The sequence below is a fragment of the Neospora caninum genome, chromosome IX, assembly GCF_000208865.1.
Source record: "Neospora caninum Liverpool complete genome, chromosome IX".
Taxonomy (NCBI): Eukaryota; Apicomplexa; class Conoidasida; order Eucoccidiorida; family Sarcocystidae; genus Neospora; species Neospora caninum.
In genome coordinates, this window is record NC_018390.1 from 4,316,619 (window position 1) to 4,339,452 (window position 22,834).

General features: G+C 56.4%; 4 protein-coding genes across 4 annotated transcripts; 1 reads left to right on the plus strand and 3 right to left on the minus strand.

Moving 5' to 3' along the window:
• Positions 1-206: 206 nt before the first annotated feature.
• Positions 207-491, minus strand: NCLIV_043670 (high mobility group protein, related; the record flags this gene model as incomplete). Its single annotated transcript, XM_003881285.1, has 1 exon — positions 207-491. The coding sequence occupies one exon, from the start codon at positions 489-491 to the stop codon at positions 207-209; it is 285 nt and encodes a 94-aa protein (XP_003881334.1).
• A 1,889-nt stretch (positions 492-2,380) lies between these two features.
• On the minus strand, positions 2,381-3,969 carry NCLIV_043680 (hypothetical protein; the record flags this gene model as incomplete). Its single annotated transcript, XM_003881286.1, has 3 exons — positions 2,381-2,465; positions 2,930-3,182; positions 3,693-3,969. 3 exons carry the CDS (start codon positions 3,967-3,969, stop codon positions 2,381-2,383), a joined length of 615 nt encoding a protein of 204 aa, XP_003881335.1.
• Positions 3,970-5,996: 2,027 nt separating this feature from the next.
• Positions 5,997-6,659, minus strand: NCLIV_043690 (conserved hypothetical protein; the record flags this gene model as incomplete). Its single annotated transcript, XM_003881287.1, has 1 exon — positions 5,997-6,659. The coding sequence occupies one exon, from the start codon at positions 6,657-6,659 to the stop codon at positions 5,997-5,999; it is 663 nt and encodes a 220-aa protein (XP_003881336.1).
• Positions 6,660-12,716: 6,057 nt separating this feature from the next.
• On the plus strand, positions 12,717-20,843 carry NCLIV_043700 (putative DNAJ domain-containing protein; the record flags this gene model as incomplete). Its single annotated transcript, XM_003881288.1, has 7 exons — positions 12,717-15,131; positions 15,463-15,505; positions 16,171-16,223; positions 16,498-16,595; positions 16,884-16,971; positions 17,356-17,447; positions 17,594-20,843. 7 exons carry the CDS (start codon positions 12,717-12,719, stop codon positions 20,841-20,843), a joined length of 6,039 nt encoding a protein of 2,012 aa, XP_003881337.1.
• Between the last annotated feature and the right edge of the window lie 1,991 nt (positions 20,844-22,834).

Below are 22,834 nucleotides of genomic sequence, written 5' to 3' on the forward strand. Positions count from 1 at the left end.
ATAATTTGCACCGAAAGCCCAGGTCCACAAGCCGTAGGACAAAAACGGGGCCGTGTGACTGCACTGCCCTTCAGCCGCTGTCGTGTGTCAGGCTTCTAACCCGCCGTCTACGACGCGACTGCAGCACCAGAGCACGCACCTTCTAGTACCATGGATTCCGAAAGGCAATCCGTCTACAATCCCACCAAAAAACATTGAGAGCAAATTTACTTGCCACCCTTCTTGTAGGCGATCATTTCCCTCTCGTATCGTGCCTTGTCTGCGACCGCCTTGGACTCGTACGGCTTCTTCTGCGCGTCTGAGAGTTTCCCCCACGCTTCCCCGACCATCTTCCCAACCTCAGCGAGCTTGGATTTGAGCTCCGGGTTCTTGCGAATGATCTCTTCCCGCTTGTCCTTGGAGAAGAAAATGAAGGCACTCAGTGGCCGCTTCGGCGCATTGGGGTCCTTCTTCGCCTTGGTCTTTTTCACTATCGTCTTCTTGGGCGCCATTGTGTTCTATTCCACCAGGGGTAGAGCACTACTGCAGCTTGGTGCTGTCAGGGCGACACGGAAGGAGTGGAACGATTGGGAGCGCGCGCAAACCCGCAGGAATAAAAAAGTACAGCGAAGAATTTATCTTCCGACGACACGCAAGACAAGTAAAAAAAAGATGAATGTGCGAGAAAAGATAAAAAAATAGCAGATGCACAGTATCCAACCACCTGTGCCCGTCCTGACAGACTCCCTGAGTTGCCGGGATGTGTCCCAGAGAGGAGAGTGTACGCAACGGAAGCCCAGCGAGGCAACCGGAGAGGGCCGGGGCAGCAGCCACTAGGGGATGCGTTTTACCTGCCGCTGCCCGCGCAAACAACCGCGGAGCAGCAAGAGCAGCCTGGAGCGAGCGCACCACACAGGGGAGGATTCGTATTGCGGCCCAGCCAGTACTGTACCTCTCTAGTAGTCCGCAGCCGCACTGTTCCTTCTTGGAGACGTCGCCGCGCTCGAAAAAGTGAGACTGTGCATGTACGAATCGAAAAAGCAGCGGGTTCGTTTCAGCCGAAAAAAAGACGCAAAAACCTGCGGACGGGGAAACCGTTGCCGCACAAGCTGTGTGTACATTCCAAGAAAGTAGAAAAACTAGGCTTTTAGCGCCAGAGGTGCGTCTAGAGAGAGAGCCCCCAGTGTCTACTGCCGCTGTACCGGGCCGGCTACAGAGGAGAGAGAGTGGCAGAAAGGCTACCGCCTATATGTACACTGAGACGGACAACTTGTGAGAAACTCGTTATCCGTTTCATGGCGGGCCAGCCCACAAGAACGTGGCTGTTGCGCTGCCCTCTGGCGCGGTGAATTCGTCAGGGTGGATTATTTGTCGTGGTGGCTCCGCTCCTCTGTTTTTTGCTGCTGGCCGCGCCACCTGCAAGCTTTGCGGGAACGCGTCGCTCTTTCCCCGGCCTGCCTGCTGGCCAAACCCGGCGTCTTTCGCCGACAACCACGGCGGAAAATACCAGAGCGTGTGCATCCGCCAACTTACGGGGAAAGAAACTTTAGCGTGCTGGTTTGAGGGCACTGGAGAAAGTACCGGCACCAGGATACACAATGTTTTTCAGAACCCTGGAACCCACGGGTCTGTAGTCTGGGGTGGTCAGACCCGATCTAGTGGTCTCATTTTATAATCCGCGTGGTCTGCTCGGTCGACACAGACAAAACCCATTCGCAAACCTGCTCTGAAGTGTCCCGCGTGCCGAGCCGGTCCTGGACAGTTCCCACTTCGGTTTACATTTACGGGCGAAGCAACCAGTGATCGGTTTGTCGCGTCAGGGTGGCCGGCGTTTCTCGTCTGCACGCGGTGAGTTACACACCTTTGCATTTCAAGCTTCTTGTTGAATTTCATCCACGAGTGGTCTAGTAGTAAACTGATCCCTGGTTGCGTGCACAAACGACCAAGAGCTGTATGTCCAACCGAAGCATAGTAAGGAACCCGGTCAATTTCAAAACTAGATGAGACTGGTAACGTACGGGACTTGCACAAGTGGGTGTAGATTGCTGGACAACACAGTTCTTTGTTTATCACTGGGTTACTCTTTTCTAGGATTGATGCCACTGTCTCGCGTTGAACGGGGACCCGTTCTGCCATGCACCGAGCAGACGTCGTTCCACGGGAGCATCTTTCTCGTTCGTTAAGAGAATTTGGTTTCAGGGAAGCCGGTGGTGAGTTTTCCTTCGGATTGTCTTAGTCAGGCCGCGTATTGGGGGAGAATCGAGACGCACACATGCACACGATTCCCACGCCGAGGGACTCCCTCTACACAGTGCCATCTGCGGCCTACGGTAATCAGCAGGTTCCAGTGGGTTCGCCAGAAATAAAGGGGTTAAATCGCGATAGCTTGACCACTCAGCGCTTAGAAACGACGACTGACCATGGCATCAATATCTCCGACCTTTCCATACTTCTCTTCAATCGTGTTGATGCCGCTTCTTGCCGCGCTGCGCAGAGTAACCACATCACAGACAGAGAACCTTTCTTCACCGAAACAAGCCCCCTTTTCTGCGTGGTCGTGGTGGCAAACGCACTTCGCAGGGTCCCCTGTGAAGGCCTTGGAAAAGAGCCTGGTTTCCGTGTAAAAGTCAATACTGTGGAAAAGCAATGGGGCGAGTTTCACAGTCAAAACGGACTCTAGTGGCTGACCACATACATCCCCGTTTCGAGTAATGGGGGTTGCTTTATCTACTTGTAGCATCGCACAAGGCGCTTGAAAGTCGAAACACAGGCACCGAGTCTTCGCCGGGTTGTTTTCCACCGCGCACCTGATCTAACCTGATCTCAGCCTAGGCAATCGTTACACGGTTAAACATGGTGAAGCACGAGAATGATATCTTGCAATCGTAACAAAGCTAGCCCCTTTTCCGGTGATAGAACTGCATGGTATGGTGGGAATTTTGGAACGTACCTGCCATGCTGGAAAAGCATGATAGCTCGAGCCGCCATGAACGCGATAGCGAGTGCAACAAAGAGTAGCACACTCTCGATCCTCACCGCAAGCCTTTGGCGACGTCCGAAGACATGTACAATCATGAAACTCGCTAAAACGAAACAGGCGAGCGAAATCATGAAGCACCAGAGGATGCGGTCTTGTTGCTGCCTCAGGTATCGGATTGCGGTTTGCATTGACTCAAAACCGTCCGCTCCTCTCAAGGCGAGACCTGCAAGAAAGACCGATCAAAAGCATAGACATTTCAATGCAGTGTTAAATATCGAACTAAACTTGGTAATACAGAATCTATGGCACAGCTGTGTGCGACTAGCAGAAAGGACTTCATCGTTGCAAATGCGAGCGCGGAGTCCTGGCCTGGATGGGATCAAAGAACCCCGAGATTCCCTAGGATTCGTAGCTTGGGGATTAACAGAGGTTGAACGGGGAGCGTACTGAAGCCAGTGCCTAGCATGGTGAGCGCGTGCCTGATCTGCTGAATACGCACGACACTTTCCTACTGCACACCGCCTGTGGTGCCATCGCGCTGTAGTTCCGCAATATCACAACAAACACAACGAAGCTGGCGCCGTTGACACAAATGGAACCTGCGAGATCGGAGCTTGCACTTGTAGAGTGACACAACGAGCCTAGCTTCTGGACAAGAACGTGTGGGATACAGGATCTTGCTTCGGTTGCACTGCTCATGATTTCATGCGAGACTCAAAGCTACAACTCATACCGGGGGCCAGGATGCAGGAGAAGGTGCAGTTGACGATAACATAGAGGGCAAGAATGAAGCTGAGACTTGTCAGGGTAATGTGCAACAACGCGGAAAATGCAGTGGCTTCTTCTGGTGGAGGGCTTGAAAGCTGATGGAATGAGAAGCCAGCCACGACTGTAGCTTGCGTCGCAATGATCCAGTAGTTTCGCGTGAACCAGTCAAGCTCCCTCTTCCTGATCAAGAGGTCTTTTTTGCTCGCTCCAGTTACCAGATCATTCTTCAGAATGGACAACATCTTTGCCAGAGTAAGACGAGAGAGAGACTGCTTGGGAGAGTCACTTTGCAACGCCACTGCGATACTGTGCGGGAGACGACCGCAGCCTCTGTGGCGCCGCGAGTGCTAACGAAATGACCAGGTATCCAGGAAGGCGTTGCCACGGCAACGAGGTAGGAGAATGAAAGGAAAATGAATTTTCTGACTAGAATGAGGCAACCGGACACGAAGACGCAAGGAGGCGGTCGCTGGTTTCGAGGTACACACAGGATCACGGTACGACCTGCTGCTCGTTATTGGACTGTCCTTTGCTGGGTAAAGCCACTGCTGCCTGTGTATTATATTTTTAAAAGGCTTGTTCTCCCCGGATTTTTGAACCAGGCAGACTTTAAGAACTCAAACGACTTGACACGGGTTCCCGCAGCATACACGCCGCCGTGTCTTGTTCGCCGACTGTCTTGCGTGGTCTCTCTCCAGTGACCGAAACGCTCGACATGCATGCTAACTTTTCGTCGAGAATTGAATTCCCTTTCACTTGCCAGGGGAGCACACACGGCTAGTCTGGCCTTTGAGGTGGCGTCGTCGTCATTGACGACGTCACTTTGTAAAAGTAAGAGAGCGAGATGTGAGCCAGCCTCAGAAAAAATTTTAAGCTGCGGGGGAAAGCGTCTAGCGACGCGAAGAATACTCCACACACTGAACAGTTTTCTCTCCACCCCGTCCTCCCAACATCGAAAGCTGTGTGGACCGGGAAACCAAACTCGCCTCTGCGAAGCAAAGAACCCTAGCACTGTGGCAACGATGACTTACAACTTTCTGAAAGCGTAGTTGCTGCCGTCTGTGGCGAATGCATGCTAGCCGGTTTCAAAGAAACGATAGCTCTCCTGTTTCCCCGCTGCAGCTTCCTGTCTGTTAAGTAAGCGTCTGCGTCTTGGATATCGTAACATGCGGCAAACAGTTCACTTTCGTCCAGCAGAGGGAGACTGCCCCCACGACTTTGCGTGAGAGACTATTTTTCCCCTCCTAGATTCGTCAGGATAGGTCAAATTGAACCGACGTCACGTGCTGAGACTGGAGAACCCCGTTGTGTGGAGGCCATGTTTCTAGGGAAAACCTGGGGCCCCGCCGTTAAAGTTGCGACCTCGCCCGCAGGATCAAAGCAAGAAAAAGACTTGAGCTATTTCCGAGGATGCTGCTGTTTTGACTGATGTGACCCAGGGTGGAGAAGGGACAAGTCGCAGATCCTGCGTGGGATGCCCGTATGTGCTGAAAAGGGATTCGCGGACTTTCTCAGTTCGTGGCAGCTGGGCTGAGCCATGTCACTTTGAGAAAACAGGAAACGATGTCCCTCCCCTACGACGTTCCTTTTCCCAGAGATACAGTTTTGCCGCTCCTTCCCTTATTCCACGGGCCCTTCATCGACAACTGTAGGTTATGCGCGCCCCATGCCACAAGCGGGTAAAATGGGATCACTCCACGAATATGTGGTCTATGAAGTTTTTAAACAAGAGGCGATGTCAGACTTTCTGGCCACCGCACAGGAATTATCACTGTTTTCGCGCTCTTGCTTGCTCGCGACATTCGCTGTCCGCGAACCAGCCCAACGCGTTGCCTATTCCGACATTTTGGAATTGGACGCGCAGAAGCTCCACCCTCCAGAACAACGCCTTAAAACCTCGATTTTCCAAGTGGCGAACAGCCGCTGACCTGCGATTCCAAAAGGACCTTCGCGTATCCCCCCGCTTCCGGCTAGAAAAGCAAACGGTTCCCATAAAGCTGTGGACCACATAGAAAGCGCCTTTCCGTTATGCCTGTCGCTGGTGTTGGTAGCCTATGCGTACACATCCTTCTGACACCCCGAGCGAACCGAAGGAACTGCTTTCCAGCGAGGCCTGCCAGCGTACCATCGAACGGCCTCGTGTCCTTCAGAGCGAAAGATCTTTCTTTGGGGGAATCTTTTTCCCCTTCCGTCGTCCGATTCGTGGTCCTCTCAGTGCTGACGCGTGTCCTTTCTGTTTGCGGCGTTCTGCTCGTGGAAGTCGTGGGGCTCACGCTTGATTCGGAAGGATGAGCGGTTTGGCCATGTACGCCTCATGCGCCCGTTTCCTTCGTACCATGAAGCAGCAGAACAGCATGATAACCAGGCCGGCAACCATGCAAGCTGCGGCGACTGCAATGACCTTGCCGTGTTGACTCATTGCGACTGCTGGGTCTGGCTGGTGAAAGATAATGGGGGGAGCAGTGAGAGGACTGCCCGTCACCTGGAGAGCGGGATGCAGCATCGTTGCGCCCAACATCTGCCAATTGATAAAAGACATTGCGTTCGGCGCCACAAAATCCTGTGGCCGGTCTCGAATTCGAGATCCGACCACCCTTGCATTCGTGGACAAAGATGACTCCCGAGGCTCCACGTGGGGCGTCGCACCTCTCTTGCCCAGCGAGTGCGCCAACAAGGACTGCTTTTCTTCGGACGGTGGAAAGGCGGAGTGAGGCACACGGCGGGACTCTCGTTCGGCGCGCGAGTACCAGTCGGGAGTAAGCGGCGCGAGATCGACGTCAGAAAAATGGTTTTGACCCTCGGAAAGCGTATGGTGTCGAAGAATCTGGGAAAATGCACCCTTTGTCGCAACTCCGGAGGCGCGCGACGCCAAAAAAGGGATCTCCCTGTCCTTGTGCAGAGCCCGGTCGTCCGGTGTCCGCGCGGTCGCCATTTTGAACGGACTTCGCCGCTCTTTCGAGCCCACACGAAAAGACGAAACCGTTGGCGATACAAAAAGAAAGCGGTCTCGCGGAGAGGCAGTTGCGGCAGACGCACCGACAGAGTCCAGCAGTGGCAACACGATCGAAAGTAAAGCCGAGACAAGAACGAGCGACAAGATGTGCAGAGGGAGAAATCGAGAGCGAGTAACTGACCCCGGGAACCTGCGTCGTTTGCGCCCCAATAAGAACCACACTCCGCTAAGAGCAGTGGCCGAGTCGTCGCACTCCAGTTTTATCCCTGCTGGTGACCTCGAGGAAAGCACAACCCACACGCGCGAGGGCTCTGAGGCGCCCATCCGCCCACAGCCGACTGCAGCGGCAGAAGGCGGCGCTTCGGATGACGACTGGTTACCAATCGCCATCGTTACCAGAAGGGATGACAACAGAGGTCCGAAGGGAGGGCGAGGAAGAGACTAGGCTGCAAGGCGGAACTATGCAGCCCAAGACGACCGCATCCTCTCCATCGCCGTGGTTGCCGGCTCGAGCCCCGGCTCTCCAAATTTTTGTCGTGGACGTTTTAACTGCTGACTTATGGAGAAGAACAAAAGAAGCGTTTTCGCCAAAGAAAAACCGCGGGATGGCACAAGTTACCGTGTCTGTGAGCGGGACACGGAGACGAACGAGACAAAACGGCGACGGCCAGCTGTTTGACCACGACAGAGAATTTCACGCGTGCAATGAGACCACAGAAACTATCTGTTTTTTTCGCGTTCGTTTCTCGCAACGAGAGGCGCTGAGCAAGGACTCCACCGGCAAAAGGCCCCTTCCTTCGTCGAGGCTTCGCCAATGCGATGAAGCTAGCTGCGTGGTACCAGCGCCGAGCTGACGGCGCCGTATGCCGGTGAAGACCGACACCTCGGAGATGCTGCTGCTGCCGGCAGGAAACAGTTTTTGCTTCGAATGGGGAGAAAAGAAGGAGCAAAATCGGGAGCGACATCGATTTTGGGGACTGCCAGAGCCTGGCGCCTTCTGCTGGGCTTTCCCCACCGTTCTGCCCTCCGGTGGTGCCTTCGAGCCGTCACTTGTCTTGCGAACTCTTACAGCTTGCAGCGGCTTTCCGCCCCAAGCTCGAGGGAGAAACCGGTGTGCCCCGGGGTTTTGCACTATCCAACACTCCCCGAAAATCCACACTCTGACGAGGAGCCCTGACTCCCCAAACCCCGTTATGCCTCTGCCTGGACTGATGCTGGCCGTGTATCCAGAATGACAGAAATTCCGTGACAAGGCGCTCGTGCGGGGGGCGGTCACAGCTGAAGGCTCCGAGTCGGTACTCGTACCATTTTGGTGCATTCGAAGCTCTGGCGAACATATCCTCACCTCCGAAAGTGTGTGTTATCGAGGTCACCTGTCGCCAAAAAAAAACGTAGGCCCCGGAGTCGCGGCGCGCAAACGCGGGGACCAGTCGGGAGGACTTCCAGGCTCGCAGTATGCCTTGGAGGCCATGGACGGACGCCACAGACTTCTACGTTTACCCGTCAAGCAGGCTCGACCATCCTAAGGTCGGGTTTTTTCTGGAAAGAAACTTGGGTACCAGCCCAGCAGGGGGACCGGAAACAGAGAATGCCCAGACGCACGTGATAAGGGACAAACTGCGCGTGACACGCCCGATGGAAACAGAGATTGTTCGCTCTTAGGTGTTAATCACGTCTCAAAACTATGCACAGAAAGTGGTGGCAAATACCGTCGACTGCATGTTGATTTCCATTTATCGTTTTTTAAAGACACCTGGACACACCACCCTACCTTGGAACTTCACGTGCGGTAAACCCTCTTTTTTCTCCATTGGCGGATGCGGCTATACTTGCACGAAACTCCACCACCTTTTTCCAGCTCTTTGACTTCTAGTCTAAACCGCGTGCCTGAGCACGGGGTCCTCCACCCACCGACTGCAAAAAAGGGGAACCGAATTAGTTGCTGTGCCGCCTGCGCTGCCTCAGTCTGCAGTGGTGCTCGACAGAAACGCTGCGCTTCCTAAATTCCAATCGAAACGAAAACTGGTAACTGACACTGGGGGGGGGGGGGGGGGGGGAAGGGGGGGACTGCTCCCCAAGAGAGATGGCTCCTCTCCCCTCGCTCACATGTCGGTCCAGAGTAGGGCTTTTCTAGTATTTTCCGTTCCAGGGAGCACCGCATGAAACCATATATCTGCGTAGGCGAGTTCGTGCTCACCGGCTGCCTTCACCAGTCTCGGAATAGAACAGGCTGAAATTGAATGTGGCTATATCTCCACCTGAGAAATAGAGACAATCACGTCAGCCTGTGCGGTATACTGCTACTGAAACTGTATGGCGGATCCATGCCATGATTCCGGCACAAGTGTTCTTTATGCACGCAGAACACATTCGAGAGTTCGTGGAGGGCGCCTAAGATGATGATAGAGAAGAGGGAAGGGACGAGCAACGCGTGCAGCATTCGACGCCTTTTTACTGGGATCTGTTTTCTGTTGACCTCCTAACGGCATAGCAACTCTGCAGTCTCTCCCATTTCTCTGGACCCCATCACGCAGGAAGGCAGCCAGTGCTGAAAGGAAATTCATTCCAAGAGACGATGCCGCGTAGGCTCAGACAGCGGGACTCTCCACTGCTGTCGAAAGGAAAACTGCCTTCGACGAGAGACTACCATTTTCTGGTTCACACCTTCTGTAGTCGGATGTACTAGCGATTGGTGCCTCTCGAATTGCTGCGGATATCACTTTCTGCACAAAGGCTAAGCACTTGACAAATGTTTGAGGTAGGTATGTGTATCCCAAAGTAGTGGCTGCGCAACGTCGCTGATCTCTATTGCCTGGGCAATCACAAAAGGATCTCAAGGACCTCGTCCACAGCAGTCGTGTTTTTTTGTACATCCAGAACAGCTAGATAAAGACTGCAATGGCCAGAGGTTGGTTTCTTCTCGCCATCTGTCGTGGGTGCGCTCTTGGCGTGCTTGGCGCAGGCGCCCCCAAAATCTTCAGAGCAGATGGCGCGTCAATTTTGAGTGTTCCGCATTCGCGGAAGAGATAGCACCCGCGTGCTCTCTGCATTGCCATCGATGTCCTGAGAGAGAGAGAGTCGGGATGTCTGCTGCCAACCTCACAACACAAGCGGTCTCCACTGCAATCTTAACCCATCGTGATTGACGAAACCCCTGCTCCATACAACCGACCTGGGAGTCTGGATTTGCCGAAGAAGGCGAAGAGGCAGAAAGTACCACTGTGCGGCAGCGAGGAATCCGTTTCGCTTTGATCCGCGTAGAGCCACCGTCCAGAAAAGGATTCGGGAGTGGTATCCTTACGTCTGGAGGGGACCCGCCTCTTCTGTTCAGTCTCCCTAGAATTCCCCTCCCTCGGTGTCACTCCGCAGAGCACTGGACGCAATCGCAGGAAATCGAGGACCTCACAACAGCAGCCACGAGCGGGCGGAGGCTCTTGAATATGTGCCTTCACCATCTTAGAAAGTCTACCAACTCACAGAACGCACCGGTTGTGGAGTTGCCTGTATGCGCGTTTCACCTTCCGCCACATGTCTTTTTCTACTGTCAGCCTGGCTTTCCGGCTCTTTGAATGGCTAAAAACCTGCCGGCTCCTCATCTTTCACTGTTGAGTTTCTCGACTTTTTATGTGGGGAAAAAGGGTCCACTCTCCGTGCACGCATTCACCCTCGAGGCGACACTGTTGCTGTCCTTGCGGCACCGGGGCACTGTCGGGCACGTCTGTTTCGTGTATCCTTACGCTTGCCGCTTCGGTCTCGCCCCGCCTCGGTAGAACTCTTCGGCGGTGAAGCATTTTACCGAAAGTGTCTCCTGAGACCGTGGCTGTCGCCCCTGCAACCACAGAAAATCCGCGTTTCTTGTTTCGCAACGCCGCGGGGCACCGGTGAAAACGGGAGGCAGTATTCGACGCGCTGCGACACCGGGTACGCGCCTCCTGAGTGTTGCTTTCTGTTTTTTGTCGGCGACGAGCAGCAACGCGCTGTACTTTTCTTCGCCATTCTATATCTTGCTTACCTTGAGTGGACAACTGTAATGAGGCTGACGAATAGGCCGGCAAGACGCGCATTTCTTGCCCCCCACCGTGTCTCCTGCACGAGGTTCTCGCACCGAGTCACTCTAGTGACCTACGAGATTTGCCTGCATCCCCTGTCGTGCGGAAAGTTTCTTTCTTTTCCTCTAGACCACTGTTTCGACACGCACCTCACTCCCATTCTGTTGGCCTCGAGCAGTCTTCTCTTTCGCCCTCTGCTTTTGCAAATTTCGGTTAGCTGCTTGTCGCCTCCCTACTGTTTGTGCTTCTCTGTCAAGGGCCAACGGCGAAGAACGCGTCATATTTGTGTTCTGTCGTAAAAATCGATCTTTGAGAGTTCAGAAACAGCTATATCTACATTGCGCAAACTTCCAGTCTCTCGTAGGTTTCTTGCGAAGAGAAGGAGAGTGAACAACCGCCAAACTGGAGGACCGCCTCGTCCTGCGCCTCCGTCTTTTCGCTGCCGTGTCGACTGCAGCGCCTCTTCTTTCTTCGTTCAAACCGCTCAGCCTGTGTAATTTCCGGCCTCTCGGTCCGTTCTTTCACTCTCCCTCTTTTTCCGCGCGAAAGCCAACGTTGAACGAAAAAGCCTCAGACTCCATGGCGAGCACGAGAATCTCGAGTTAGGTGTCGAATTTCTTTTTCTTCCGTGCGGAGCGGGTCGTCTTGTTTGGAGGGGGGGCTGTCTTCCTTTTTCTCCCGACACCTGGCAACCGCTGCGCGTCTACGTCTTCACGTTTGCTTTCCGTTTTTTCCAACTTGCTTTCTTTCACTTCCCTCCGCGCCCCTTTTCCCCTACACCTCATTCTATCTCCCCGGAAAGTGTTTAAAGGGTTGACGCTCCAAATCTGCGCTGTCTGCTCCGCAAAATTTCCGATTCCGACCGCCAGCTCACCTCTTCAGCCGTGCTCGGCGCGGAGCGCCCAACTTGCATTTTTTCTCTTTGTTTCTCCGGCGTTTTTTTCTACTTCGCTTCGGCTGAAGAATCCCGAAGAAAGACAGTCTTTCTGCGTTCCCCAGGTTCCGGCTCTGACGACGAACGGCCCGAAATTGGACACATCCAACGAGTCAGCCGTCTCTGCGCGCACAACCGCGCCCTTATCGTCCCTCGCATATGTTTAATTACTTGCATAGGTCTTCGCTAGTGTGCGTCTCCATCTAAATCTGTGTGTGAACTTGTCGTCGTTGAATCTATGGAGGCCGAAACGCACCCGTTTGTACGCATGCAGACGCACGGACACCCTTCAGTGTCTTTGTAGCTCTTTGCACCAGCCGTGTTTCTGCCACCGTGCGTGAACCAGTCTCTTTCGCCTTTCCTTGTCACAAGACGTTTTCAGGCAGTGTGTGTACCCCAGGTGTACGCAGTTCGGCCCCGTCGCTTGCCTTGCATTTTTTTCTGCAGTGTCCGTTGCTTCCTGCGTCTGTCTCGCGTCGCTTCTTTCCTTGGACTTTTTCCGTACGCTCCAAAGCACGCACAGGCTTCGCCCTGTTGCCACTGCCTCAAAAAAACAACAGGTTCGTGAGAGTCGCTTCACGCGTCCAACGCGGAGGCGCGCTCGCCGTTTTGCTCCGGACGAGGCGCGCTCGGCCGTCGGTCTCTCGAACAAAAAGCCGTATCCGGGGCGGCTCTGCTCCGGCTCCCTTCCTCGTCCACGTTCCACAGCCTGGCGGGACGAAAGGCCGTTGTGTGTGTGTGTGGACCCTCTCTCACACACGTAGGTAGCGACAAAGCTCTGCGTCGATCGATGCCAGTGTCCCTCCATGTGTCTTGGCGCGCCGTCCTGTGCGCGGTGTAGCCTGTCTGTTTGCGCTCCTCTTTCGGCCCTCCAGACTCGGCGGCTCGGACGCGACCCGTCCCTGTGTTGAGCTCTCGCGCGGGTTGTCCCTCTCCTCTGAAGAGGTTCCCTCCCTGCCGCCGCTCGGGTCACGCCTAACCGTAAACTCTAAGGCGACGCGCCTCTGTTTGTCCTCTCCATAGATCCCCTCCTTTGCTCGCAACCCTGCGAAGATGCCGCCCGGGACGACTCACCGGAGCGGGGCTTCCCGCCGCCAGTTCTCTGGTTTCTACGGCGCCTCTGGCGAGTCAGACGGCCAGGCGTTTCCCCCAGCTGACGACCCGGGGCCCGGTCGGAAGCTCTCGTCTTCGTATCAGTCCTCGTCGTACTTCTCTTCGATGTACATTCCGTCTTCTTACCTGTCTTCTTCCTTCGCGCCGTCTTCACGGCCCTTCTACCCGCGCGCCGGCGCGGCCGCTTCCGAGTCGCCGCGAGCGGGCGGCGCAGACTCTCGCTCCGCATCCTATGCCTCCGCGACCGGAGTCTCCTTCCGTCCCCTCACGCCGCCCTCGCCGCCCTCGCCGTCCTCGCCCCTCTCGCCCCTCTCGCCCTCGGCGGCCTCGGCGGCCTCGGCCCTGCCCGGCGCGGCGTTTCGCGGGTCTGCCTCGCCGGCGAAGGCGGCGTCTCGGGAGTTTTCTCGCGACGCCCTCGCCCACTCTGCAGACGTGGAGCACCTGAAGCGGGTGGTGAGCCGCATCGAGCGCGACCACACGGCGAAGCGCCGCCAGATCCACCAACAACAGACGCTGCTGCAGCAGCAAGAGACTCTGCTCCTGCACCAGGAGCGTCAGTTGTTGGAGCGCGAAGAGGAGATCCAGCGGCTGTCTCGGGAGTTGGCCGAGCTGAAGGTCGAGGCGAAGGAACGCAAAGTGATGGCCGAGGAGGCGCGGTCTGCCTGGCTCGACGCGACTCGATCGCTGCAGGCCTTCAAGGCGCGAGTGTGCGACGGCGAGGAGACTCACCGCCTCGTGGCAGACGTCCTGAGCGAGGCGGAGAAGAAGGAAAAGAACCTCGCCGAGAAGATCGCCTTCCTCGAGAAACAGTGCAGTCGAAACTGCAGAGGCGGCCCGAACGCGAGACTGCGGAGCGGGACCGCCGAGACGCAGGCGCGGGGCGAGGCCGGAGACACGGTCACGCGCGCGTGTGAACGGCCCGAAGAAGCGAGCAGAGGGAGAGAGGCTGTCGGCCACTTCCTCGGCATGCTGAAGCATACTGCCCGCGGGGACGCGGACGCTGAGAGGCGCGAAGACGCTGCGCCCCAGTCGGCGCAAGAGCCCGTGCGGCGGCTCCTCGCCGCGAACCCGAGCCTCGCTGACGCCGAGGAAGTCCTCGCGTTTCTCTTCCAGAGCCTGCGGCGCGAAACCCTGCAGGTTCGTCTGTACGTCCAGCAGCGCCGCGCACTGCGCGCCGTGGAGGCCGCGGACGACTCCGACTCGTCCTTTGAGAGCGAAGAGAACGCCTGGGTGGAGGAGGCCTACGAGAAGCTGCGGGCTCACCACGTCCCGAAGGAGAGTCTGTTTCTTCTTTTTTTCTTCTCCCGCACCTCCACGCTCCACAAAATCATGCTGACGTGCCTCGAAGAAGGCAACACGCGCTGGCTCGGCCTTCTCAAAGAAGCAATCGTCGCGCAGTTCCTCCACCGACGCCTCGTCTCGCTCCAAGACCTCTCCCGGCACCCTTTTCTTTCTCCTGAACGACGCATCGACCGGGAAGGACAGGCAGCGCGGGAGAGCCACGCAGACGGCGGGACGAGACGCATCGAAGACGAGACCGCGTGCGCTGGCGAGGCGGCCGCCGAGCAGTTCTCAGCAGGCGACGACGGCTGGCTCCGCTCGCAGGACCCGCGCGAGAAATCTTGCGGCGCGGGGTCGACGCGCGAAGAGCGGGAGAAGGAAAACGCGCAATGCAGAGAGGGGACGCTCCAGGCCCGTCTTTCGGGCGAAAGGAAGGGAGAGGAGAAACCGCGCGCAAGGGACTCGACCTCCCCACACAAGGGCGGCAGTGAGGAAGAGCCCCGCCACGCTGAGAACCTCAACCACGCCTTGGAAGCGCGGACAACAGATGCTTCTCTCTCTCTCGCCGCCGAGCAGCATCCGCTTCTCGTTCTCCTTCGCAGTTCGCGCGGCAACTGGCAAGCGTCTCTTGCGTGGCTGTCCCAGTCGCTTCTCGCCGCAGGACCTTCCTTCTTCTCCCTCCACTACTCTTCGCCCCACGCACAGCCACACTCTTCTTCTTCTTCTTCCTCTTCTTCTTCTTCGGATTTTGAGGGGCGCGAAGGCGGCGAGGCCGCGGCTGTCGCGTCGGCTGGTCGCGCAGGACAGTTGGTGGACGAAGACGGAAACAGTGTGCTGCACTGGACATGCAAGCGGAATGCGCCGGAAGTCATTTCGCGGTTCAATCTGCTTGCGCTATCGACGCTGTCGATTTTCTCGAGAAACAAGAAGGGGGAGACGCCGGCGGACCTGCTCCCGCCGCTCCTCGCGCCGCCGAGCGACAACTCAGCAGACCGGCTGAGCAACAGCGCGATCGTCAACGCCCAGAAATGCATCAAACTGTGGAGACCCATCGTCTTTGAAATCGCCAACAAGGTGAGAAAGGGAGGTGGGAGTCGCCGGGTCCCCTTGAAACCCGAAGCTGCATGTGCGTTTCCCTTCGCTCTCTCCGCCGTCTCCAGCGTCTCCAGCGTCTCCGTTTCCTGACGATCCCACGTGGCGGTGCGGGCCTTGTGAGAGGCACGAGATACAGGGGGAAACGGGGCTGGGGGTTGTGTTTTTTCCCTGCAAACTTCCGACGTTTTCCCGTTCCCCCTCTCCATTCGCGTCCCCTTTTCCGGTCGCCGTTTGTCTCGGATCTTCTCTCTCGTTGCTTGCTGTCTCTACCTCCTGAACCCGCTGTGGGGTCTCGCTGGGTGTTCGGCAGGCGAGCGCCTGTTACCGAACCCACGAAAACGAAGCGGCCTACTGTACGTACGCGGAGGCGTTCAAGTTGCAGTCGGTGCTCTTGGAGACCCATCGCCGCCTCGAGCGTCTCGGGCGTCCCACGCTCTCTTCGACGGTTTCCCTTGTCGAAAACACCGCAAAGCTTGCGTTCAATAAGGCAAGCGTCTTCGCAAAACAAGGACAGGGACAGTTAGCGAGGGAAGAGGCGACTTGTGAGACGCAGAGACACAGACAAGGACGCGTTTTCGCGTTTGTACACCACCACCCCACTGGACTGCTTAAGACAGCTAAAAGTGTTGGATTTCACTATCCTACCGGTTTCTATCCACGTCGATGCTCTCTCTTGGGATTCTTCAACCAGAGTATTTACCCGCTGGTTCCCTACTTGCTGGACTCAGTCCATTTAAAAGGATTAATATGAAAAAATTACAGGTGCATGGCTGTCGTCAGCTCGCGGCGTGGGCGCTCCCCTCACAGTTTTTTATCTTTAAAGGCAGACGAGATATACATTTTTAGACTGAATTGCCGAAACGTTCCCCACGATCGCACAGTGCGTGCGACACGCCGAACGCCGAAGAGAGAGAAAACGCAACGCCTTTTCCCTCTCTGCATTTGCGTTTTCCTTTTCACCAGGCAAGAAGCGCTCTGAGACTGGGAATGTGGCAAGAGGCCGTTCGATGTGCAGCAGACTGCTCGGCGTTGATGCCCTCGTACCGCGGGGCGTACGACACGGCAGCAGAAGTAAGGTCCTGGAACAAACTTGTCTTCCCCCTTCTCTCTTTCTCCCCTTCTCTGTTTCTCCCCTTCTCTCTGCCTTCCATCTCTCTCTGCGCCGACCGTTTTCCTGGCGATGTCCCCGTGCTGGAGGCCTTCCTCCTCTGCTCCCCGCGGGTCTATTGCGCTTTTCCGCGTCCTGTTTCCTGTCGAGTTCTTCCCGAGAGCCAGGGTTCTCCGTTCTCTCCTGTTTGGATTTGCCGATCTGTCCTTTGTCTTTATTATCTCGCGTTTCTTCCAGGCTTCCGAATTGCTGCTCGACTGGGAAGGCGCAGTGTCGGCCATGACCCAGATGCAGCAGCGCTGCGGCGCCTCCTTCACTGCGGCGGATCGCCTGAGGTGAGAAGGCGGGCCATTTTCGGGTTCCCCATGGGCTCTCTTTTCTCGTGGAAACCCGAAACCGGCTTCGCGTCAGACGAAGCCTCCGCGCCTTCTTTTTAGATCGCCGCCAAAAGATTTCTTTCCCCTCTCCGCGGTGGACATCGTATATCTTGCCTGTGCCTCTCTCTTCGCAAGTGGCCGTGTGCGATACTTGGGCTGCGATCCGGCGCCTCTTCTTCTTTCCTTCACCGCGGCTCTCGCTCGAATTGCCTTCCGCTGTCCATTTTTCTTCTCCGTCTCTTCCAGGAAAGAGCGATTCGAGGCGCAGCTTAAGGCGTCCGCCTTCCAAGTGCTCGGCGTTGAGAAGGGCGCTTCCGCAGCCCTCATCAACCGAGTAAGAAGGAAAAGAGAGACTGCCCGAACAGAAGGGAAAAGGGAAGACCGAAGAGACGCGAGCGCCGCCAGGACACAGTGTTCCTCTTTACTTGCACGGAGTTTTGTCAATCGACATACAGCCTATCTGTATGTGTGTCTTTCTATCCATCTATGTTGATCCGTATCTGTCTCTGTGTATCTGTATATCGATGTCGGTCTACGCCTCTCGTGCGGTATCTCGGTGAATCTAGACGCTTGCATGCTCCAATTTGAGGAGCGACTTCCCGGGCAAGAGGGGCTGGGTGCTAGCTGTTTTTGCGGAGGTTCTTTGCGTTGCTTTCGCTGAGCACGTTCCCACCTTTTTTTCCCCGTTTTTTGCCCGTTCTCGTTGCGCCTTTTCCAGGCGTTTCGCAAGTGGAGCATTCGCTTTCACCCGGATAAAGCGGCGGGTCTCACCCCCGATCTCCGGCTCCGCAACGAAAACTTTTTCAAGAGGTGAGGATCCCCACAACGGGCAAAGAAAGATGTGGACAGAAAGGGGACAAGAGAACAAGAAGTCGAAAAAACTGGTGTTTCCCCCTCTTTTTTCCTAGAAAAAGAGAAGGCGAGTAAAACTGATGTCCTTTTCTCCTTTTTCCTAGGTTGAACGAAGCGCGACTGGCCCTCCTGGATCGGGAGCGGTGCGCCGTCCACCTGCGGCTGCCGCACCAGCCGCTGTACGAACACCCTGGCGAAGCGGCCGAGATTTTGCAGTCCTCGCGAAAGCCCGCGCCTGCGAATCCCTCCCGCCGCGAGGACGGCACCTCGCCCTCAACGGCAGTCCGTGCGTCGTGCGGCGCGTCGACTCCCCCGCCTTCGCCTCTGCGGAAAGCGGCTTCTCCAAAATCGGAGGCAAAGTCGCGTGCGTCCTCGGAGCTGGGTGCGGCGAGCCTGGACGATTTGCGTTATCAGCGAGAGGCGCTCCTGCGGTCGCTGACCAGTCTGGGCAGTCAACGGAGAGCCGTCGAAGAAGAAATCGCCGAGCAGGAGAAACGCGACGGCGAGCGCGGCGGCGGAGACGCTGAGCCGCACGCGCTGCGCGCCAGTCGCCAGCACCGCGAAATCGAAATTCGAAAGTTGAAAGAAAAGGAAGAAGCGAAACGCCAGAAACTCGCTGAAGTCCTCAACGAATTGCAACTCAGACTCAAACAAGGAGCCGAGCAAGAAGACAGAGGAGAGGGGGAAGAGAGCGAAAAGGGGGAAGAGGGGGAAGACAGGAAAGGCAGAGAAGAGAGGAGGGAGAGTGGTGTCGCAGGAGCGGCAGCGAGGCGAGGCGATTCGATGCCAGGAAGTCAGCGGGTCAGCATCGACGTGCCTTCGACTCGAGAGGCGACGGAGGCGCCGTCCTTTTCTTTTGAGAAGGAACGGGGGGTGGAAGGCGGAGAGAGTGAGGCTGCGCATGCACCGGGGTTTTCTCAGTCCGCGTCGCGCTTTCCTCCGGTGTCTTCGCGGCTCGGGAAGGGGAGCCGTCGCGCGGGCGAAGAACGCGAAGACGCCGATGAAGAAAATGATTTTCTGCAGGCCTGTGGAGAGGCCGCAGACTGGGGCGACGAGGAGACGGATTCGGAAGACCATGACTTCTTTTCGAACCAAAACGTTTTTGAGATGCCCAGGGGGGATGCATCGAAGGGGGCAGAGACGCCGGCGCCTGGGAGAGAAGGCGTGAGGGAGAAGGCGCCCACCGAGAAAGAGACGAGCGAGATAGAAGACGCTTTCTTCGGACTGCCTTCGCGGGATGCCTCGGAGGCTGCGTTTTCCTTCGAGGGGAACCTTTCCCGAAGCTCCACCAAGGCGGGCGAGGCTTCGAACCATTCCTCCTCCTTCTCGTCCTTCGCGTCGTCTTCGCCTTCTTCCTTCTCTTCGCTCTCTGCCTCGCTCGCGCGCGCCAAGGAGGTCTTGACGCGCGCCTCTGCGCTGGCAAGCGAGAGCTCTCCTCAGACAAAAGGCACACGAGCAAGACACTCGTTCTTCTCTCCGCCACCCACCCCATCTTCCTCGGCGCCTTCTGCGTCCTCGTCTCTCCCTTCCACACAAATCCCCGGCGCCACCTTCCTCGCCTCTTCTTCCTCTTCTTCTTCTTCCTCTTCATCCTCCTCTTCTTCCTCTTCATCCTCCTCTTCTTCTTCCTCTTCCTCCTCTTCTTCCTCCTCTTCTTCCGCTTCTTCGTCTTCTTCGACTGCGTCGTCTTCCCTAGCGGCGAGCAAAGCTTTCCGGGATGTGCGCGGGAAAAGTTGCATATCTCCACGGAAGAAGAGCATGGGGGTGAACAAGACGGAGACAGCTCGGCGGTTTTTTGCAGCGCCGGAGGAGCTGTTGAGGGAGCGCAGAGGAGAGACGGAGCGGAAGAAGATGGCCCCGCCGCCTCTGTATAAGACTCCGATTCCTCTCTTGAAGAAGATCACTTCGAAGGCCCCAGAGAAGACGGAGACGAACAACGAGAAAGCAAGGGAAACAAAAGAAACGAGTCAGAACTCTCATCCCCTTTCCACTTCTTCGCTGTCGTCGACGTCCTCTCCGGCTGAGTCCGCGCGAGAGAAGACGCCCCCCGCGAGTGCCTCTCGTGCTTTCGCGTCTTCGACGGAGGCAGAGCGCACAGGCGAGTTGCCCAAGTCTGGGAGTTTCGCCGCAAAGACGCCGAGCCCATTTCTTTTTCGCGAGGCGCATCAGACTCTCGGAAACCCGCGAACGACTGACGGGCGGAAGGCGAATCGGCTCTCGGAGGGAGCGAAGGCAGGCGAGCGAAGAGCGGAAGGCCCCTCGAGGCGGAAGGACCAGAGAACTGCCCGGCCACCTAGCCGGGACAGCCTGAGCGATCAGAACTTTGGCGAGAGGGAGGAGGCTAGCGGAGAGAGTCAGGGAAGAACCGGGGACTCGGTGAGCGAGGGAGAGCGAGCGGAGACGGTTGGGGCAGGGAAGAGCAATACGTTCGAGGATTCGTTCTCGCCGCGAGCTTCAGGCAGAGGCGAAGCCTCGCGCACGACTTCCTCTCGCGACACCAAACCTGCGTCTCCAGATCCTCTCCTGGGCACTGCAGACCGACACAGGCTCTTCGCTCCTTCCTCTTCTTCTGGTTCTCCTGTTTATGCTGGCAAGGTGCGGAAGGAAGAAAGCGTGACTGGCGGCGGCCAGACGTCTCTCTCTGCTTTCCGAGGGGAGAGGGGCGGGGCGCGAGAGGAGCCTGCTGGGAGCCTGCGGTCGCCGGGGGTTTCCCAACTCAGCGACGACGCCAATGGTCGGGCGGAGACCCGCTCGGAGGCGGCAAACGACAGGCTGTCGAACCCTGGCAGAGACAGTCGAGAGACGGAGGAAAGAAGGGAAGGGGGGGGAGAAACGCGAGAGGACAATCCTGCCGGCAAGAGAAAGCTGAGAATCGGAGAAGGCCAGACTCTCGGCTCTTCTTGCCCCGTGCTCAACACGGACAGGGGAGACGACTGCTTATCCTCACGTCGTTCCCACTACCCTGGTCCAGACACCCAAGCATCCTTTCCGTCTTTGTCTGCTTCGTCCTCCTCTTGTTCGTTTTCGGCGTCTTTGGGTGGGTTTGAGGGGAGAGCAGGGGGGGAGGGCGAGACGGCGAGCAGTGTGTCGCGGAGCGAGAAGGGACAAACTCCGGGGCGGAAGGCACCTGCGCTTTTCTTCGTGCCGGAAGCTCGCCACGCCGCCGCTGCGCCTTCTCTCTCAGCTCTGGCGGCTTTGCGCCCGCGGGCTGCCTGCAGCGGCGAGAAGAGACAGGAACGCGACGCACGCCGAGAGAAGGGGACCGCCGACGGGAGCTCGCACGGCCGCCGGCAGTTCTCTCCACACCAGGAGGAAGTCGTGCGCGAGTTTCTGGCAGAGAAATACGGCTTCTAAGGGAACGCGACCCGAAGAAAAGCAAGAAGAAACACGTAGCGTGCGTAACAGGCGGGACACTGGAGAGAAGAAATCTTGCAACGAAGGAATGGAACCATCCGGGCCGAGAGAAAGGAAGAGAGCAAGAGAGAGGGGAAGAGAGAGGAGCGAGATGTGGAGGCGATGCGATTTGACCCGGAGAAACCGCGGGGGACGGGGGTGAGCTCCAGGCCGTGGCTCGGTCGTTTCCGCTCTCAGCTTTTCTTTTTTCGGTGAAACCTTTTCGACCGTCCTTTTCGTTGCCAGTCGCGAGACGGCTGCCTGATTCAACTGCGCCTTCCAACTGCACAGGTGCGAGCACGATCACACCACAAGAAAAAGAACAGAGATAAGAGACACAGAAGAGAGGAGAGACACAGGAGAGAGAAGAGACACAGGAGAGAGAAGAGACACAGGAGAGAGAAGAGACACACAAGAGAGGAGAGACACACAAGAGAGGAGAGACACACAAGAGAGGAGAGACACAGGAGAGAGGAGAGACACAGGAGAGAGAAGAGACACAGGAGAGAGGAGAGACACAGGAGAGAGAAGAGACATAGAAGAGTGAAGAGACACAGAAGAGAGAAGACAGGGAAGTGTGCTTGCCTGGGTTTGACATTGTTTTTTCGACTGGTTTCTCTCCAGGTATGCCCACAGTTCGCAGCCGTTCTGTTTTTGTTTCTCTCTTCCACTGTTTCTCTCTCCTTCGGTCGTGCCGAGGTGGGAGGTGCGAGCGGCAACTGGAGAGAGAAGGGCGTTTTCTGGGGAGTCTACACTCCGAGGTGTGGACTTTCTGTTTAGATCTCAAAGTGTTTTTAAAGTATTGTTTCCGGTTCCGAGCGCTCTTGTGCTGTTCACGATGGGGAACGGCAACTCGTGCCGCCGCGAGAGAAAGGAGCGCCAAGGGCGCAGAAGGCGACCAGCGAAAAAGCAGAGAAGAAAAGACTTCGATGCAGCGGAAGAGAAAAAGGGACAGCGAGAAGAAAAGACTTCGATGCAGCGGAAGAGAAAAAGGGAGAGAGAGAAGACGAGTAGAAGTAGGGACATGAACAGCTGAGAGTAGCCCTTTTTTCCGCAGAAAACAGTAACGCCCCTTGAAGGCAGGAGAAATCGAGCTTGCAGTGTGACGTTGCTATATACAGCACACACCCGAAGGAAAATGCTTGAAACGGCCAAAAGTGTTGGATTTCACTATCCTACGACAAAAAGCCGCGACAGAAAAAAGAAAAGACCGAGACACAGCCTATCCCATTTTCCTCTTCCGTTGCAAGGAAAGCATCCCGAAACAGCCCGCTGGCTGACGGAGAGGTAGAGGAACAGCGATAGAGAGAAGCCGAAGAAAAACGGTGAAGAAAAGGGGTGGTGAAAAGCCGGCGCTGAGCCGCGACATCGAGAGGTCCTCTGCCAGTCTTGCGCAAGCAAAGACGCCGAAATTTCTTCACAGATAGAGCAAGCGGGGTAACACTCTGAAACGCCCGCCGCCTGTTCAAATATCCGTATTACCGTTTAACACGAGAAATTGAAAAAGTTCATACGCCACCGAGAGGTCCCACTATACATACACAAATACATACAGGCAAACATATGGAACTACGCAAATATAAATATATACATGCATATATATATGTATATATGCATGTGCATTTGTATGCACACAATTGTAAAGACAGGAGCCTATCTATACCTGTGGCGGATACGCCTGGTGTGACGTTTTGGTTTTGCAGGTTTTTCACGAAAGAGCCCAATGCCCGGCAGGCAGCTCTCGCTCACTGGCTTCGCATCTGGGCGCCCCAAACGTTTTTTCCCCTTTCTGTTTGCGAGAGACGCGTGCTTGAGGCCAGCCTAAACGCGCCTCTGTTCCTAACGCAATCGCCTGCCGGTCTCCTGCGAGTCCGACGCATCTGCTTGCGTGCCCGTGCTGTCTGTGTACCGTTTTTGGCAAAGCGCAAGTCGACGCATGCCAAGCTGAAGCA